We start from the raw sequence: 19205 nt of genomic DNA on the forward strand, positions 1-19205 counted from the left end.
TGGCGTACTAGATCGTGTTACCGTTTTCGTGCCGTACCGTCGAACCAACCACGGATGATTGACGTGTTATTGGGAAACCTGTCGTGTCAGTCTACCGTCTGTCGTTCTCAAGCCTGGGTTCGCGATAAAGCCGCCAGAAACAGGCGCGCGGACGTATGTCTAAGCGCCAAGGTAACTCGACAATGACAATGAGCGGGAACCTGGTGTGACCACTTTGTCAAGACAAGTGTGTCTTGCGTGTGTTGACGTAGCAGTCGTACGAGAGTAGAATTGTCATGTGGTGAAACTCGGGCTTTGGCAGCAGTGCAGCGGCATGGGTATGCTTGGAATTAAGAAGCTCAGTGTGACATGTTGTAAACCATCTGAGCCCACGAGCTGGGTACAGTGTGCGGGATCTTATGTTTGATATGGTTGGAGATATATTAACATGCAAGATAGATCCACTCAGGAACCCGTTCATGTCGTTTTTTCTCGAGTGCAGCTGGGGGCGTTTTTAAGGTTTGGAGTGGAAGTCGAAGCCGGTGTTCCCCTCCAAAGTTGCGGATGAGGCGCCGGGAAGGTCGACCCGCAGCGGTATCATCCTAAAGCTTCTTCTCTCTGATCAGCCACGTTACAGGCGACATCGGCAGGCCTGAATGTGAAGCTGGTCATGTCTTGAAAACATTCAGATGTGAAGCATCGAGCATCCCGGGTAAACCGATAGAGACTGCACAAGAAACACAATTGAAAAGAAGACAATCTATTTTCTTCTATTGTGCGTAAAGACTTCGACCAATCATCATGTATATATGCAACTCCAAAACTTCCTACGACAATGCGAACCCATGACAAGGGTATCGAACAATATGCCAATCCGAAGCAAATCCTCAAAAAATCGAACAAGATATTATCGTAACGTTCCTCCTCATTAAAAGTGTTCTGTGACTTAGGTCTCCGTGACCTCGTCAACATCGAGCCAGCCACGGCACATGCTGACTGCACGATCCCACTTCTTGAACATCTTTTGACTCTCTTCGGGTGTGACCTCTGGTTCGAAAACCATGCGGTTCTTTTGGTTGATGGCCTTGAGCTCGCTAAACTCTTTCCAGATGTCGACAGCAAAACCGGCGGCGATGGCGGCACCCAAGGCGGTAGTTTCGCGCATGGCAGGACGGTTGACGGGGATACCGATGATGTTCGATTGTGTCTTTGTTGAGAGTCAGTCTTGTTTTTTACAATGATGATTTCTTGGTGTGACTTACCTGCATGCAAATGTTCGAGTTACTCATACCACCATCGACAGCCAAGTCTGACAGAGCGTGTCCACTGTCCTTCTCCATGGCGTCGAGGATAGCCTTTGTCTGGAAGCAAGTAGCTTCCAATGTGGCACGTGCAATGTGTCCTCGTTGTGTGTGCTGGGTGATACCGAAAATGGTGCCCTTTGCATCATCGATCCAGTATGGTGCGAAGAGACCGGAAAAGGCGGTAACGAAGACAAGACCACCGTTGTCGTCGACAGTCGAGGCGAGTTCTGAGACCTTTTCGGCGTGTGCAATGAAACCCATGTTGTTCATCAAGAACTTGACACCGGAACCAGCGACAGCGACCGAACCCTCGAGGGCGTATACGGGCTTTCTGTTGCGGCCGAAATCGTAGGCAACCGTTGCAAGAAGACCGTGGGTAGAAATGGTGGGCTTCTCGCCAACGTTGTAGAGCAAGAAACAACCAGTACCGTATGTGTTCTTGGCAGAGCCAGGAGTGAAGCCTTGCTGACCGACCAGGGCCGAAGACTGATCGCCGAGACATCCAGCAATCTTCATGCCCTTCAAGGTTCCCTTGGCAAGGGTACCGTATGCGTCTGCACAAGACGAAGGAACAATCTTGGGCAGCCTAAGCTTGTTGCGATCGAGGTCGAAGAAGCTCAACAAATTGTCGTCGTATTGACAAGTGTGCAAGTTCATGAACATGGTTCTCGAGGCATTTGTAGAGTCGGTGACGAAGACGTTCTTTTCCTTTCCACCGTTGAGGTTGTAGATCAACCAGGTGTCGACAGTGCCGAAACACAAGCGACCCTCATCGTAGGCTTGTTGTACCTCGGGGATGTGACGCAACATCCAAACGAGCTTGAGACATGAGGGATATGTCGAGAGAGGGATACCACAAATCTCGGACAAGTTTTGGTCGCCCTTGCGTTCCTTGAACTCACGGACGAGACCCTTTGTTCTGGTGTCTGGCCAGGCGATGGCGTTGTGCAGAGGCTCTCCAGTCTCGGCATCCCAAACCAGAGTTGTTTCTCTCTGGTTGGTAAGACCAATGGCCTTGATGTCCGAGGCCTTGTGGCCCAACTCAATGAACTTCTTGGTAGCCTCTTCGATACAAGTTTCTACCGAGTGAACGAGCTCCCAAGGGTCGTGCTCGTGCCAACTGTAAATGTGTGTTAACACTGTTGCTGCGGGTGCAGTGTAGCAAAGTATGGACTTACCCAGACTCAGGGTACTTCTGCTCGAACTCAATCTGGTGCATTGCCACGGGTTCACCAACTCCGTTGAAGATGATAAATCTTGAGGAAGTGGTTCCCTGGTCAATTGCACCGATGAAATTCTCTTGGAGCACATTTTCGTGACTGGTGGTGAATCTGTTCAACGGCGGTCTCTGCGCGCCAGACTTCGACTCGGTTCTGACTTTGGGCTTCGCATCGGCGGAACCAGAGGCCTTTGTCAAGGTAGGGTCCGCTTGTTGTTGCGGGTTCTGGTCGATGTCGGGAATTTCTTTTGAGCCGTCCATTGTGATGTGGTACTTGCTTTCACGCCGAGTAGAACGACGAGAGAGTCTTATTAGTATGCTTGCAGTACGCAGAAATAAAAATGCGTGGGCGTCGGACTGTCGAAGCTGCGTGAAACCAAAGTTGCGTGTTTGTGGATGGGTGAAGGTCGCTCGGTGAGCGGAAAAAGACGGAATAATTCGAGGGGGTATCAGAGGGTACAGCAATGGACTGAATGGCAAAAGAGAGGAAGAGGAGTGTGAGGGAACCAGAGTTAAGTGAGTTTTTCAGTGATGGACGTGCTGGTAACGCTGGGCAGTATGACTTCACACGCTTTCAACACGTCCATGGCGAACCCCACCATCCCCACCAACCATTCCGCCTTCGGGACAACAGCCTCTCGGGGCTACACTCGGTGCCTCTACGATCCCACGGGGATGCCGGGCAGTGAGTCCTGCACTCCACCGCGGTTATTTACCCGGCGACTTTCGATATACTTGAGGCTCTACCTTTTCATGCCATATCTTTTGTGTCGTGCAGTAGGTTTGCAGTTATAATCTCCTCCATTGGTCAAGATAAACAATCTGGTTCTTCCGGCGTATTGTCGCGTGCTGGAAATTAAGACGTCGAAGCGACGATCCTACCATGCACGGCCGCAAGGCACAAACTTGAAAAAAGTTCGAGTGCCGATCAGTCTGCAGCCACGGTCAATCGAGATCAACTGCCCCGGTTTGAAGGGTCACGAGTACTGGTCGGCATGCAGGCCTCGTAAGCTTCGAGATATGGAAATTGCTCCTCCGTATTGATTGTCAATATAAAGGGATACCGGATGATTTCTGCAACCGGATTCCTAGAAGCTTCTCCGCGCAGGAAGAACATCTTGAGAAACGTCCGGATGTGCCCCCGTTAGTGTGCGGCTCGTACACTGCTGATCTATCATTGGTAAGGGGTTTGATCTGATGCAGTTTCGATATCTAAACGCCCATCTTCTTCGAAGCTCGGGTCAGATAGGAAGCTCATGAGCCCAATTGTCCAATTGAGATGCATGGCCTCCAACGAGACAGTGAATTAACGGACTTCCATTGCGATTCACAAGAAACAAAATAAAAATGGTCCAGATACCAGCGACGCAGAAGCAAAGAAATGGAAGGACAACGAAAAAGAAGGCACGACTGAACAACACCAAGACTGGAGAAAGGCTGTGAACATGTCACGTGGTTCATCAAAACGTGCAGCATTGGCTTGCTAATTATTAACTAGTCATTCGAGTACATACATTGGAAAGCATCCGGAAGAAAATGTTGTCGTTGGAAGACAGCCCATGTCGTTCTAGGCGCGCTTCTTGGTAGCGTGAGACGAGTGTTTGTGATGTTTGGATTTCTACTCCTCATCATCCTCCTCGTCCTTCACGACCTTGGCACGTTTGGCGGCCTCCTCCTCGTCGCGCTGCTGGCCCTGGGCCTCACGCAGAGCGCGGACTCTGTCGGCAGGACCAGGCAGCTTGTTGATACGGTCGGCGATCTGGCCTCTGCCAATCAACGAGATGACAATACTGGCACCGACGATGAATGTCAGGACGAAGCGGTATACGGCATACCACGAAGGGGTCCAGCCCCTCTTGCAAGCGCGGCTGTCCGAGTAGTAGAGGAAGTTGAAAGCGACGAATTGGGTGATCAGGGCGTATTCAACCGGGAGAAGGATTGTGGGCCATGCGACTGCGGGGGTCCAGACGCCGATTGCATAGCGCTTGTAACCTTGATATCCGCCGTAGCCAGCAAACTCCAGACCCCAGTGGATAGCGCCAAGGAATGAGATGATCTGCGAATGAGGGGGTAAGAAGCTGCTTAGGACGATGCATAATCTCAATGCAAACTTACGACGGCGCCATATCCGACTTGAAGGGGCTCCAAGACGTGGAGAGCTGCTTCAGCAGTTTGCTCGCTCATCAAGAATCCAGAGCCGGTGTTGTGTGCATGGTTGATTTCCCAAGCGCAGTAGACTGTGGAAAGCGAGGTTCCTAGGTAGGGAAGTACACCAGCCATTCCCAAGGTGTAGGCTTGATGAGGGACGCCCTCGAGCGAGAAAGTATCCTTGATGGTTTTCTGGATCAAACATTAGCATGCTATCACACGAGCTATGGCGGCATTCGAGACTGACCAAATCGTTCTTGACACCGGCCATCATGTCGGCGTCCTTGTGCGGGTCCTCGGCCATGCCAACTTCGCCAAAGACAGGATGAGTCGACGAAGTGGTGCTAACAGTGTCGGGATCCGCCTTGAGCTTTTGCTCTCCTAGTTTTGACTCCACCTCTTTGTTGATCTTGTCCATTGCTGATGGCTGGGTGGCATAGCGAGCCATGGCCAGTGTCATGGGCTTGCCAACCGCGAGCGGGCGAGTAACTTGCGAGAGAGTGCATAGCTTGGACGAGAATTGAGAGCTACGAGGGGCGCTCGCTGCGAGGCCACTGAGGGCGCGCAATTGGCGAGCAGTACCGGCGCGGAACATTGTGTGTTTGAGTGGAGTGGAGAGGAGAGGAATAGGAAAGCAAAAGGCCTCAACGGACTGTGGACGCAGATGGAGGGGCAGTAGGAGGAATGATGGAGAAGCTGTCAGGAAGTACCTCCGTAGCTGAGGTACTCTTGGGGGCAGGTACGACCAAGCTCTTGTGCTTATCCTCTTGCGTAGGTGCTCGTCAATGTGGAGCTCCCGACCGCATACTTTGTGTCGTCACCGTTCCTTCCGATTCCGCTATGATTGTCCATCACTGCCACAAAATTGGCAAAAATCATTCCAAACATTCCATTCTCTGAGACCAGTTGATTGATTGCTTCCCAGAAGCTTCTGCTTGGACTATCTGCCTTTTACGGTTTATGTCGAGCTAGGAATAGTGTGTGCACCTACTCGAGTAGGCAGTGAGCTCGGAGGAGCTTCAAAAGATGGAGGATGACGTCATTCATCGCACCTTCCCTTTCCCACGTTCCGCGTGGACGGGCTGCGGGCACGATCAGCGGCGTTGTTTCCAAGAAAGCAGCTGCCAACAAGTGGGAAAGAGTCGAACGTCGCGTTCTCCACGATCCATCAAACCCTGTGCACACGAACTGTTACGACGACCACGATCTCTTCTGTGATTTGTGCTTTCTCAGGTTTTCGTCAGTTCAACGATTCAGTTGTCATCCGCCTTAGAGACGACCGCTCGCCTTGCGCCCAATCAACCACAACCAAGGGTACTCGCACAAGTACCTACACACGGCTTACCGCCAACCCAGCCATCTCATGACCTGATGACCTGTATACGATAATCAAATTCAGCACTCTTCGTCCTTTCCACCCTTCACATACTCCCTGCCTGGGTAACGGCACACGTTCGCCGTCATGTTGGAAGGACTCGTATCGAATCTGCTCAACAGGTTCTTGGGCATGTATGTCCAAAACTTTGATCCGAAGCAGCTAAATGTCGGTATCTGGTCTGGCGATGTCAAACTACGCGATCTCGAGCTCCGTCGTGAAGCCCTCGACCAACTCCATCTACCCATCAACGTCGTCGAAGGTCACCTGGGCTCCCTTACCCTCTCGATCCCCTGGTCCAACCTTCGAGGCAAGCCCGTACAAGTCAAGATTGAGGACGTATACCTGCTGGCCGCTCCAAGAGAAGACCAAGACTACAATCCGGAAGACCAAGACAAGCGCGATCATGCTGTCAAGATGGAGAAGCTCGACAGCGCGGAATTACTCAAAGAGCGAAGCGCAGAAGGCATGAGCCAGGAAGAACAGCAGAAGAATCAAAGCTTCACTGCCAGTCTTGTCACTGCCATTGTAGACAATTTGCAAATCTCAGTCAAGAACGTCCACATCCGCTACGAGGACTCCATCTCAGACCCTGGACATCCTTTTGCTGCCGGTCTTACCCTCCAAGAGCTGAGCGCCGTCAGTACAGACGAAAACTGGAAACCAACCTTTATCCAGAGCACGGCAGCAGGATCCACTCATAAACTCGCCACTCTTGGTGCCCTCGCCATATACTGGGACACCGATGCCAAACTGCTGGGCTCTGGTAAGGGTTCCCAAACTGCAGAAGAGCAAGGAATAGATCATAGCACAATCATCGACAAGTTTAGAGACATGATTGCCAAGAAGGACGATACAGACTTTGGCGCACATCAGTATATACTCAAACCAGTCACTGGTCGTGCTGGTCTCGAAATTGACAAAACTGGAAAGATTGATCGTCCCAAAATGAAGGCCCGTCTCCTCTTCAACGAGCTGGGCTTTGTAATTGACGACGATCAATATCGCGATGCTCTCATGTTGGTCGATCTCTTCCACTATTTCATCCGACACCAGGAATATCGTAAGTTCCAGCCGAAATCATCTCCCAAAGAGGACCCTCGAGCCTGGCTCCGTTTCGCAACCAAATCAGTCCATGACAAGATCCACGAACGCAACCGCCGCTGGACATGGGCATACTTCAAGGAACGCCGTGACGATCGTATCAAGTACATCAGTCTCTTCAAAAAGAAGAAAAAGGAGGAGAAGCTTACTCCAGAAGAAGGAACCGAGCTTGATCAGCTCGAGCGCAAGCTGAGTTATGAAGACCTCCGATTCTGGAGATCCCTTGCTCGTAATCAATTGCGCAAGGAGAATGTTGGTGTCGCGAAGGCCCCGCAGAAGCAGACGTGGTCTTCTTGGGTCTGGGGAAGCAAGAAGACGGAAGAGCATCCCGGTGACGAGACCCAGTTGACCGAGGAACAACGCAAAGAATTGTACGACGCCATCGACTTCGACGAGAAGAAGCAAATCGCCGATGCCGTTGATATGCCCAAGGAAGCCATCAAGTTGCAAGTCGACATGAGCCTTAGAGAAGGTAGTTTCACTCTCAAACGAGACCCTCATGGCAAGGCCATCGAAATGTTGCAGCTCGTTTTCCAAGGTTTCGACACCAAATTCTTGCAACGCACAGACTCTATGCTTGCAGAAGTCAGTCTCGAGACTATGAAACTCTTCGATGGCACCACCGAGGGCAATCTCTTCCCTCAGATGCTCAATATCAAGCAATCAATCTCGGATGACAAGCGAATTGAAGAAGTCAAGGATGATGATGAAGAGGATGATGAGCCCGCAGTAGATCCATTCTTTGCATTGACATTCGAGAACAACCCTCTTGATGGTCATGCCGATACAGACCTGGTTGTAAAGCTTAAAGGCATGGAATTTGTCTACAACCCAAAGTTTGTCGTCGAAGTTGCAAACTTCTTCAAGCCTCCGGAACGTCACATGGAGTCAATTGGCGCCCTCATGGAGTCGGCAGGTGCAACAGTCGAAGGTCTTAGGCAACAGACTCGTGCTGGTCTCGAGTATGCCCTACAAGAGCACAAGACGATTGATGCCAAGCTCGACTTGCAAGCTCCTCTCATCATCATACCCGACTCTGTTACCAAGAAGGAGTCTCTCTGCATGATTCTCGACGCAGGTCACATTAGTGTACGAAGCGAGTTGATCGACAAGGAGACATTGAACGAGGTGCAATCGAAGCAAAAACAGCAGTACACCGAGGAAGACTTCAAACGCCTTGAGCAGTTGATGTATGACAAATTTCTGGTCAAACTACAGTCGACTCAGCTTCTTCTTGGACCTTCGATTGAGGAAACCAAGAAGCAACTGGACGAAAACAATACATCCAGACACTTGCACATTGTGGATCGCATCAACATCGACTTCACAGTTGAGACATGCATTGTTCCCAAGGCTTCAGGCTTGACCAAATTCCGAGTTGGAGGCCATCTGCCAGTCTTGCATGCTTCTATTTCCGATTCGAAATACAAGAGTCTGATGAAGCTCATTGACGTTGCGATTCCCAAATTTGGGTCAGATGAAGAGAAGACGCAGAAACCCGTGCAACCTTCGCAGAAACAGACTCAGCGTCCCAGAAAAAAGAGCATCATGGATTCGGATGTGATTGGAAGGCCAAGATCCAAGTCGTTTCAATTCTCTGCCCAAAAGCACGAGCTTGTTATGGAAGAGGAGACTGATAATGAAGACGAAGAGTTCAAGGAAGCCAAACAAACCACCAAGGAACCCGCAAAGGACGTCAATCAACGTAACTTTGAGTTCAAGTTCAAGGTTGACAAGCTTCAAGGTTCTCTTTATCGGTCAGACCCAGATGGCAAAAAACAAGATCAGTTGCTTGTTGATCTCATCGCCGAGAACTTCGACTTGCTCTTCTACCAGCGTCAATTTGACATGGTAGCAGAGGTCAGTCTACGCACCCTTGCTGTAGAAGACCACGTCGAGGAAAATCCATCTCCCGAGTTTAGGAATCTCATTTCTTCCGAAGACTCAGATGCCAACAAGCAGCAGGACCTCTTCACACTCAAGTTTGTCAAGGTCAATCCGGAACATCCAGAATTCATGTCGACATTTGAAGGCATAGCCACGAATCTAGATGTATCAGTATCAACGATTAATCTGCTCGTGACTCGAAAGACACTCCTGACCTTGCTTGACTTTGTCATGGTCACCTTTACGAATCCGGGAGAGCCTCAGGCCAACCAATCACAGGCTGTAGAGTCGACTGAGACCGTGGAAGTTGCCAATGCACAGCCTGCAGGCGACAAGATTCGTATCAAGGCCGAACTGAAGCGCATTGCTATCATTCTCAACAATGATGGAATCCGTCTAGCTACTCTGAGTTTGACATCTGCCGAGGTGGGCATTTTCTTGATGGGTAAGACCATGAGAGTAGGAGCTAGACTCGGTAACTTGTCTCTTCTCGACGATGTCAATCAAGGTGTTTCTGAGCAATCTTCTCTGCGTCAACTGGTCTCCATTCAAGGCGATGAGCTTGCCGATTTCCGCTACGAAACATTTGATGCAGAATCTGAAGCCTATCCTGGCTATGACACCTCCATCTACCTTCGATCTGGCTCTTTGAAAGTCAACTTTGTCACTGAACCATTCCGTAAAATCATGGAATTTGGCGTCAAGTTTGGAAAGATGCAGGCCATAATGAATGCTGCCAGACAAGCTGCTGCAAATCAGGCCAACAACATTCAAGAGCGTGCTAGCAAGATGCACTTTGATATTCGCATCAAGACACCAATCATAGCCTTTCCTCGCATGGTTATCACCGACTCTCCTGAGCGTGATGTTCTTACTGCGTACTTGGGAGAGCTGTATGCCAGCAATGAATTCCTTCCTTTGGACGATGCCAAGGATTCTGAGACTGCCAACAAGTTGACGGCTGGTGTACACAACACTAGATTGACTTCGACATTCAACTACACTGACGACAAGGTTGAAGAGCTTGATCTCATTGACAAGGTTGACCTTGATTTCAGAATCACCAGCGCAGAGCACAAGCCCGGCTATAAGCGTCCTGATACAGAGATTGAAGGTTCCATGTCTAATGTCAACCTGCGAATCACAGAGGCTCAACTCAAATTCATACTCGAACTCTCTCGATCAATCCCCGAGGCATTCGCTACGGATTCCGATGATGATGTTGAAGAGACTGTCAAGGAAGAGCTGCCAGCATCCACTGTCCAAGATGCCAAGTCAATCACTGATGGCTCTGAAGATCAAAAAGAAGAGCAACCTCAATCCCCTACTCACCTCGGTCCCGAAATCGGGTCAGACGATGACACTTGGACCAAGCTTGATCTTGTATTCAAGGTTGGTACAATTGGCCTCGAACTCATCTCAAGCAAGCCTGGAAAGCCCGTCGAGGACCTTGCAGCTTGCAGTCTATCCAAATTCTCACTCAACGAGACTCACATCAAGCTGCGCATGGTCAGCGACGGATCACTAGAGTCTGAGCTTCTAGTCCAATCCTTTACCATTACCGACACTCGCACACATGAGAAGAACAAGTTTAGGAAGATCATGTCACTCATCAATACCGATGTCAAGCAGCAATTCATGGCAAGCGTCTCCATTTCTGGAGGCAAGGAGCGTAATTTGATTGCTCTTCTAACCATTGATAGTCCAAGAATCATCTTGGCTCTTGATTACTTGTTTGCGATCCAACGATTCGTCAATCTGAGTCTGGCTACAGACGAGCCTCTCATCATCTCTGACGAAGAGGAAGAATCATCAGCTGGAGATGATGAAGTCAGCATCTCTACAGGTACCGATATTGCAGGCACACAACAGCCCGATGCAAAGCCTACCGAGGAGCAAAGCCCAATGAGCATCTCGTTCCGCGTTAACATCGTCGATGCACAAATCATCCTCATTGCAAACCCTGCCATCACTAATTCAGAAGCCATTGTACTTGGAAGCAAGCAAATTCTCGTTTCTCAACAACACGTCACAGCACTCCAGGTTGACAAGCTTGGCATGTTCCTTTGCCGCATGGACAAGTTTGATTCTACTCAGCTTCGAATTCTCGATGATTTCAGTATCCAAACTTCGGTAGACATGCGCTCCGAAAACAAGCAGGCTCAACTGATGAGTATCATGGTTGAAATTGAGCCATTGGTGCTTCGTTTGTCCCTGCGTGATATCCTTTTGGCCATGCAAATCGTCAACAAGGCTTCTGCCATGTCTGCCAATGATGACGAGAAGCAACTAGCAAAGGAAGGTCCTTCCAAGATTGATCAACTAAAGGCTCCTTCTGTCAGACCAAAGTCTGGTCGGGCAGCATCATCGGCACAGAAGCCTCGAGCCAACACTATTGCCACCAAGAAGTCGCATGCCACTACTGCACCCAAGACACATGCCGAACCCCAAGGCTCTGCTATGTTGAAACGCGAAGAGATGAAGATCAACCTTCAAGGTATTCGCGTGGTTCTTATTGGCGACCTCCACGAATTGCCAATGCTTGATTGGAGTGTCAAGAACTTTGCCGTAGAGGTTCGCGATTGGAGCGGTGCCATGACGGCAGACACTAGCATCGAGACATTCTTCAATGTCTACAACTTCTCTAAATCTGCTTGGGAGCCGCTTGTTGAGCCGTGGTCACTCGGTTTCCACATGGCAAAGAGCATGAACCCAGATAAGCTCTCGGTCGAGCTCTACTCGCGTAAATCCTTGGAACTCACAATGACTTCTTCGACAATTGCTTTGGCATCCAAGTCGGCTCAATTCTTGTCCAACGATGAGGATATTCTCTCGAAACCTCGTGGAACAGACGCACCTTATCGTATCCGCAACCAGACTGGGTTTGATTTGAATGTCTGGGCTCAAACAGAGCACAACCAGGAAGGCGCTGCCGAGAAGCTGAGTGACGGAGAAGAAGCTCCTTGGCGCTTCGAAGACCCCAGCACCACCAGAGAAACTCTTTCTCCAGAAGGTGCTACTGGTGTTGTTGGCATCAAGCTCGAAGGCAGTGGGTTCGATAGTATCGAGCGTATCCCGGTCAGCCGTGAGGGCGAGACACTCTACAATCTCAAGCCACGCAAAGACAAGATTCAACATCGCATTCTGGTAGAAGTGAAGCTTGGAGCAGACAACGTCAAGTACATCACGTTCCGCTCACCCTTGTTGGTAGAGAACAACACACAAATCCCGATTGAAGTCGGCGTGTATAGTCCAGACGAAGGTCACTTGCTCAAGATTGAGAAGGTTGCCCCTGGCGATGCAAGATCGGCACCTGTGGGTGCTGCCTTTATGCATTCCTTGGTCATTCGTCCTGATCAAGGATTCGGCTACACTTGGTCAAATGAGCGCCTGTTCTGGAAGGACTTGCTGAAGCGTCCTACACACACAATCACATGTCAGGGAGAGCAGCAAGATTCATCCCCGCCATTCTACTTCCAGATGCAAGCCGTGTACGACAAGAACAATCCCATCTCTGCCACATACCCATACATGCGCATTCGTTTGTCTGCTCCTGTCGAGATTCAAAACTTGTTGCCATTTGATTTCAAGTACCGTATCTACGACAAAAACACAAAGAAGGACTGGACAAACTTCTTGCGCAAGGGAGGCGTCAGTCCTGTGCACGTTGTCGAGCTTTCTCATCTGCTGTTGATGAGCGTTGATATGCAAGACACCCCATTCAAGCAGAGCGAGTTCGCAATCATCAATTCCACTGGTCGGGATGACTTCCGCCGCGAGAAGACGCTCGTCGTGAAGGATAATCAAGACCTTACTCTGAGACTCAAATTGCACTACTACAACGTTCCTGATAGCGGAGGTGCTTTCAAAATCACCATCTACAGTCCTTACGTGGTCTTGAACAGAACAGGTCTAGGACTTGACATTCGCAGCAAGACCTACTTTGGTGCTGCCAAATCTGCTGCTGGGCAAACTACGTTTAGCAATTCAGACGAAGCAAGAAAGGCAGTTCCATTTATGTTCTCTTACCCTACGGATGACCAGAAGAACAGAGCGCTCATCAAGGTTGATGGTTCAACCTGGAGCAAGCCAGTCAGTTTCGAGGCCATTGGTTCAACCACGGACGTCACTGTCGCTGCAGAGTCTGGTCGCTCAGAAATGCATGTTGGCCTGACTGTCGAAGAAGGTGAAGGCAAGTACAAGCTTACTAAGGTGATCACTATTGCCCCTCGATTCGTGGTTCGCAACAAGCTTGGAGAGGATCTCAACATCAGAGAGCCCGGTTCTTCCGATGTGACAACCTTGAAGCCACAAGATCTCCACCCGTTGCGTTTCTTGAGACAATCAGGCGGACAACAGTTGTGTCTTTGCTTCCCTGGTGTCAATAACAACTGGTCGTCTCCCTTCAACATTGCCAATGTTGGTAGCGTACATGTCAAACTCGCCAAGGCTGGTGAGAGACAAAAGCTCATCAGAGTGGAGATTTTGATGGAGGACGCCACAATTTTCCTCCACATCAGTCACGAGACAAAGCATTGGCCCTTTTCTATTCGCAACGAGAGTGATGTTGAGTTCATCTTTTGGCAAGCCAACCCCAATGTTGACGAAGACGAGGATGAACGTACTTCAGGTTGGAAGCCTATCAGATACAGGCTGCCACCTAGAAGTATCATGCCATACGCTTGGGATTACCCAGCTACCAAGAACAAGAATCTTGTACTCAGTGCTAAGGGCAAAGAGAGACATGTTAAGCTTGCAGAGATTGGTAATCTCATCCCAATGAGACTACCTGCAGCTGAAGGTACCAACCGTCAGAAGATCATTGATCTCAATGTTGCCGCCGATGGCCCTACTCAGACACTCGTCTTGTCCAATTACAAGCCATCAAAGAGTTTGTACAAGCAAAAGGCTGGTTCTGCCTCTCAGTCGACTTCGACCGGCTTCGAGGTCAAGGACTTGGACGACCACGTCACGTTGAGTGCACAAATCAGATTTGCTGGACTTGGCATTTCTCTCATCAACCGTCAACTCAAAGAACTTGTCTACGTCACACTGCGCGACATTGACTTGTCCTACAAGGACTCTCCCTTGTACCAGACAGTGTCTTCCACCATCAAGTGGATTCAAGTCGACAATCAACTCTATGGCGGCATCTTCCCACTGATTTTCTACCCCAGCGTGGTTCCCAAGACTGGGAAGGAGATGGAAGCTCACCCCATTTTCAAGGCCGCAATCACACGTGTTAAGGATGATTCGTATGGTGTGCTTTACATCAAGTACTTCACATTCTTGATGCAGCAAATGACTATAGAGATTGATGAGGATTTCATCTTCGCCATGCTCGACTTCACAAAGATTCCAGGTGCTTCATGGTCCGAAGAAAAGGAGGGTCAACTTTGTGACGAAAACCTCGACATTCCCGAACCCAAGCAAGAAGAGGGAGGTCAAGACATTTACTTCGAGTTGTTGCATCTACAGCCCATGCAGTTCGATCTGTCCTTTGTCCGAACCGAGCGCATCAACGCCGAGGATACTGGCAGTTCCTCATCCAACCCCTTCATGTTTGCAGTCAATGTTCTCACCATGTCCATTGGCAACGTCAACGATGCACCTATTCGTTACAATGCTCTTATGCTGGAGAATGCTAGAGTGTCTGTTGGTGCTTTGGTCGCTGCGATTAAGAGTCACTACGTCCAAGAATCTCTTCGTCAAGTCCACATCGTGCTCGGTTCTGCAGACTTCTTGGGCAACCCCGTTGGTCTATTCAACAACATCAGTTCTGGTGTTGCAGACATCTTTTACGAACCATACCAGGGTCTTGTCATGACTGACAGACCCCAGGACCTTGGTATTGGCATTGCCAAGGGTGCTAGCAGCTTCGTCAAGAAGAGTGTCTTTGGCTTCTCAGACAGTATGGCCAAGTTCACCGGCAGCATCAGCAAGGGTCTTGCAGCCGCCTCGATGGATAAAGAATTCCAAGACCAGCGTCGCATGTCTCGTTCTCGCAATAGACCAAAGCATGCCTTGTATGGTATCACTTCCGGAGGTAACGCCTTTGCAAACAGTATGGCAAGTGGAATTGGCGGCCTTGCTAGACACCCGTTGCAAGGTGCGGAAAAGGAAGGTGCTCTTGGATTCGTCAAGGGTGTAGGAAAAGGCTTCCTTGGTCTAGCCACCAAGCCTGCCATTGGAGCCTTCGATTTGGCTTCTAACATGGCCGAAGGCGTTCGCAACACGACAACCGTCTTTGATCAAGAAGGTCTGGATCGCGTGCGTTTGACGCGTTTTATTGGACAGGACGGCATTGTCCGACCTTACAGCCAGCGTGAAGCCTTGGGTCAATTCTGGCTCAAGACTCTGGACAACGGCAAGTACTTCCACGAAGACTACATTGCACACATGGAGCTATCTTCCGGAAGTGGGTCGCAATCCACCCAAACTCGCACCAAGAGCACGAGCGCCGAAAGCCCTCGTATGGTCATGCTGACCTACAACGGAATCATGTTGGTGCAGACAAAGAAGCTCGTTACCGAGTGGGACGTCCCCCTCAAGGATATTCAAACCATCACCAAGGAGCGTACAGGTATGAGCATCGTGCTCAAGGGAGGAAACAATGGACCATTTGTTCCAGTCGCAGATGAACAGAGTCGCAACTGGCTGTATCGTCAAGTTGCGATTGCTGTCAATGCGTACAACGACAAATATAATGCCAAGGGTTGAGAGAAGGAAGTCACGTAATGAATAGGTTATCTTAGTCTTTCGCATTGAACATTGAGCAATTTGTTTTTCCCGACTGTTTATACAGCATAGCGTTGATAGCAATCCAGTGATGTCCTGTTACCTGTTTCGTTGTTTACCTTGTGTATCGAGGTGTTGCTGAATATTCGTCTCCAGATGCAGTGGTTGGAATCCAGGCCCAGCCCCCAGCCCGCATCGTCTCCACACGGGTGAGGATGTACGTCATCAAAACGTGAATCGACAAACACGCCGCCTGGTGTCACTTTCTGTCACCCGTAAGCAAGGAAATATCCCTGCAAGCTGTCTTCTGGCGGCAAATCACCCGCAACTGTTGCATTAGCTAGCTGCATGATTGCGTAGTGTAAATGGTAAGGGTCGACCCTTTGATAGTCGAACTACAAACAGCTTTCTCGAACCCTTCCATACACTCGTCCGTTGTTTCGCATACATTCTTGTTGATCCTTGACCTTGTGACTCATCCGAGACATTCTTGAACTTCGTTTTCAGCTTTGAATCGACAAAAGACGACTCGATAATCATGTCGTCCACAGACGACCTTCAAACCATTCCCGCGCGCCATGGTACAGCTACTTTCGTGCCAAAGGGTAGCACGATCAAGATTGTGAATACCTCTGGTACTCAAGTCATCGACACATGGGCCTTTGCTCTGCCCACTCCACCCAAGAAGAAGGGACCCCAAGAAGACGCTCAAGACGAACAGGATAAAAGCTACCAAGAGCAAGATGAGAAGGAGAAGCTAAACCTCGCCGAAGAGGAAGACAAGAAGCAGCGCGAAGAGGAAAAGAAGAAGCAGGAAGAGGAGGAGAAAAAGAAGAAGGAACAAGAAGAAAAGGACAAGGCCAGTAAGAAGAAGGGCAACAGAAAGTCGCGAGGAGGTTTGGACTTGCCTTCGCAAGAGGAAGCCGAGGCGGCTACCTCGCAGCAACAGCAGGCCGCCGAAGCAGAAGCTAAGCAGCAATCTACCCCCACCAAGAGCAGTTGGTCTTCATACCTTCCTTCCCTGCGCGGTAGAAAGCAAATCACCGATGGAAACGCCAAAGACGACAGCAAGGCTTCCGAACAGAAGGAGGACCCTGCCGACTCGACAGAAGTGCTGGACAAGAGTCAAGAAAAGGAGAACTCGAGACGATGGGGCAGTTATCTGCTCAAGGGTCAGGGCGTCACCAGTTACTTGCCTAGCAAGGGAGCCATCTCTGCTTTTGCTGCTCAGGTGAGTGTATGTTTTATAGGCGTTTCGTCAATGCTGTCATGTCTGGGCATCTACTAACTCGAAGCAACGAACAGCATGCTCGTGACCCCAACAAGACTTATGCTGAGCAATTGGCCGACTTCTCGAGGACGCCTGTAGGCGCTGCATCTTTGTCAGGTTGGTCTTGCTTGTGACAATGCTTTGTGATGTAGTTGCTGACACTTGGTAGCTATCACGGGATCTGGCTCCGTATCTTCGCTCTACGCTGGATACAGTGCATGGAACGCCATGCACGGCGACACTGCCCAGATGGAATATCTCAGCATGCCTCACACCCGTGCCTCAACCCTCCACATGGTTCCCCGTGTCAACGACGTACTCGTGTCCAACTTGAGAGAGCCCATGTTGACCCTTGTGGAAGATACCAGCTCGGGTGTGCATGACACGCTGATCCCCGCTTGTGATCCTCAACGCTACAAGGCTCTCCAAATCGAGGACTGGGAACAGCATGGATCATGTGCTGAGAACTTGGTTCTTGCGCTCAAGGAACTCAACGATCGTGCTGGTCTCAAGGGACCCAAAGGTGTCGGTGCTTCCGTGACCGTCAACTCGGTTCCAGCGCCATTGAATCTGTTCATGAACATTCCTTGGAAAGGTGACAAAGGCGACCTCTCATTTGAGGCTCCCAAGTGTAAGGAGGGCGATTATGTACGCTTCAAGGCGGAGAGGGATGTCGTGGTCATCATGTCTGCTTGTCCCAACGATGTACAGCAGATCAACAAGGGCCAATCCAAGGACGGACATTTCCTCGTCGAACACGCCGATGACGACTCGGACGAAGAGACTCCCGAAGAGGCCAAGAAGGCAGACAAGAAGAAGCCTCGCAAGCTGGGCAAGAAGGATGACACCAAGCCTGATGAGGAGAAGAGTGAAAAGTCTGAGGAGCCAAAAAAGAAGCCCGAAGAGCCAAAGAAGAAGCCCGAGGAGCCAAAGAAGAAGCCCGAGGAGCAGAAGAAGAAGCCAGAGAAGATCTCCCTACCCCCGACCCCTGCAATCGAGAAATCAGAAGCCGCATCTTCTCCCGCACCAAAGCCCAAGAGCCAGCCGAAGAAAGACAAGCCCGAGGAACAAAAGAAGGCAGAAAAGGTACCTCTCCCCGAGACCCCTGCCACCGAGAAATCAGAAGCTGCAGCCGCTCCTGCCCCAGCACCCCCGAAGCAACTCAAAGGCAAGCCAAAGAAGCTCGCTGATGAGGAACAGAAAAAGGCTGAAAAGACACCCCTCCCCGAAACACCTGCCGTCGAGAAGCCCGAGTCTGCCGCCTCTCCCGCACCTGCACCTGCTTCGTCTTCTTCCACCACTGGTCAATCCACACCTAAACCCTCTTCAACTGGTCAATCAACTCCCAAGCCCAAGGGCAAGCCTAAGAAGCTGATTGACTCTTCCACTGGAGAAAAGAAGAAGCCTCGTAAATTGGAGTCTAGAGCCAAGGGTACTTCTACACCAAAGTCTGGATCTGCTGGAAGTCAGCAGGGCGACGCGACCGGCGGTGCTGAGAAAGCGGGGAGTTGAATTACAGAGCGAGCCTGAGGATGGGGTGATCACGAGAGAAGGCGACCCGAGAGATGAGGGAGATGCGAAGGAGGTGGCAGTTGACCAAGAGATGAAAGATGGGGAGAAAGAGAATGAAGAGCATGAGGAAAAACAAGACAACTTAGACGAGGAAAAGAACGATGCGTCAAACAGTAGCTCGAGGGAGCCAGATGACGAAAAAGACACTGCATCGCTCAATGGAGAGGTGTCTGACAAGGCCAAGAACATTGGAGCGCGAGCATTGGGATCATTGGTCAATGGCGGACTAGCTTTCATGGCCCTCGGTGCACGTTCACCTGTGGGTTTGCTATTGAAGCGCTTCGACGAGATGAAGGAGGCAGAAGGAACGCAGCATGACGACGAAGGAGGAGCTGAAACGAAAACGGACGATGCTAATGATTTGTAAATTTACCTCTGTAGTGTATTGATATTGGTCTTTTGTCTCTATGAAAACAGCACGGAAGTGTACTCGATGCGAGCACTGAGCTAGAGAGGCGGAATGTCATGGTGTTGTTCCTTTCTCTTCTATCTTTGGCGTCTAATGGAATCTGGCGTGTGAGTCGAAGACACGCCGATCATGCATCGCAACGACTCGCGTACCATATGTACAGTCGTTATTTGTGTCCAAATCTTTCTGGGCGATCGCTG

At 50.1% G+C, this 19205-nt stretch overlaps 6 protein-coding genes across 6 annotated transcripts; 4 read left to right on the forward strand and 2 right to left on the reverse strand.

The window, feature by feature from the left end:
* Positions 1-724: 724 nt before the first annotated feature.
* M438DRAFT_365228 (glycerol kinase) lies at positions 725-3030 on the reverse strand. Its single transcript, XM_029907777.1, has 3 exons — positions 2462-3030; positions 1242-2403; positions 725-1186 (listed from the first exon to the last, which is right to left on the reverse strand). The coding sequence occupies exons 1-3, from the start codon at positions 2761-2763 to the stop codon at positions 926-928; spliced, it is 1725 nt and encodes a 574-aa protein (XP_029760489.1). The 5' UTR covers positions 2764-3030; the 3' UTR covers positions 725-925.
* M438DRAFT_211171 (uncharacterized protein) lies at positions 2899-3331 on the forward strand. Its single transcript, XM_029899410.1, has one exon. It carries the CDS (start codon positions 3034-3036, stop codon positions 3295-3297), a length of 264 nt encoding a protein of 87 aa, XP_029760490.1. The 5' UTR covers positions 2899-3033; the 3' UTR covers positions 3298-3331.
* Positions 3332-3937: 606 nt separating this feature from the next.
* M438DRAFT_345460 (uncharacterized protein) lies at positions 3938-5531 on the reverse strand. The gene is made up of 3 exons (XM_029905458.1): positions 4898-5531; positions 4618-4842; positions 3938-4558 (listed from the first exon to the last, which is right to left on the reverse strand). The coding sequence occupies exons 1-3, from the start codon at positions 5243-5245 to the stop codon at positions 4121-4123; spliced, it is 1011 nt and encodes a 336-aa protein (XP_029760491.1). The 5' UTR covers positions 5246-5531; the 3' UTR covers positions 3938-4120.
* A 271-nt stretch (positions 5532-5802) lies between these two features.
* M438DRAFT_345461 (vacuolar protein sorting-associated protein 13) lies at positions 5803-15919 on the forward strand. Its single transcript, XM_029905459.1, has one exon. The coding sequence runs from the start codon at positions 6113-6115 to the stop codon at positions 15734-15736; it is 9624 nt and encodes a 3207-aa protein (XP_029760492.1). The 5' UTR covers positions 5803-6112; the 3' UTR covers positions 15737-15919.
* Positions 15920-16292: 373 nt separating this feature from the next.
* Positions 16293-18536, forward strand: M438DRAFT_273090 (uncharacterized protein; the record flags this gene model as incomplete). The annotated part of the gene is made up of 3 exons (XM_029900605.1): positions 16293-16985; positions 17060-17141; positions 17194-18536. The coding sequence occupies 3 exons, from the start codon at positions 16293-16295 to the stop codon at positions 18534-18536; spliced, it is 2118 nt and encodes a 705-aa protein (XP_029760493.1).
* A 91-nt stretch (positions 18537-18627) lies between these two features.
* On the forward strand, positions 18628-18963 carry M438DRAFT_335101 (uncharacterized protein; the record flags this gene model as incomplete). Its single annotated transcript, XM_029903774.1, has 1 exon — positions 18628-18963. The coding sequence occupies one exon, from the start codon at positions 18628-18630 to the stop codon at positions 18961-18963; it is 336 nt and encodes a 111-aa protein (XP_029760494.1).
* Between the last annotated feature and the right edge of the window lie 242 nt (positions 18964-19205).

Source organism: Aureobasidium pullulans (genome assembly GCF_000721785.1).
Source record: "Aureobasidium pullulans EXF-150 unplaced genomic scaffold scaffold_9, whole genome shotgun sequence".
NCBI classification, from domain to species: domain Eukaryota; kingdom Fungi; phylum Ascomycota; class Dothideomycetes; order Dothideales; family Saccotheciaceae; genus Aureobasidium; species Aureobasidium pullulans.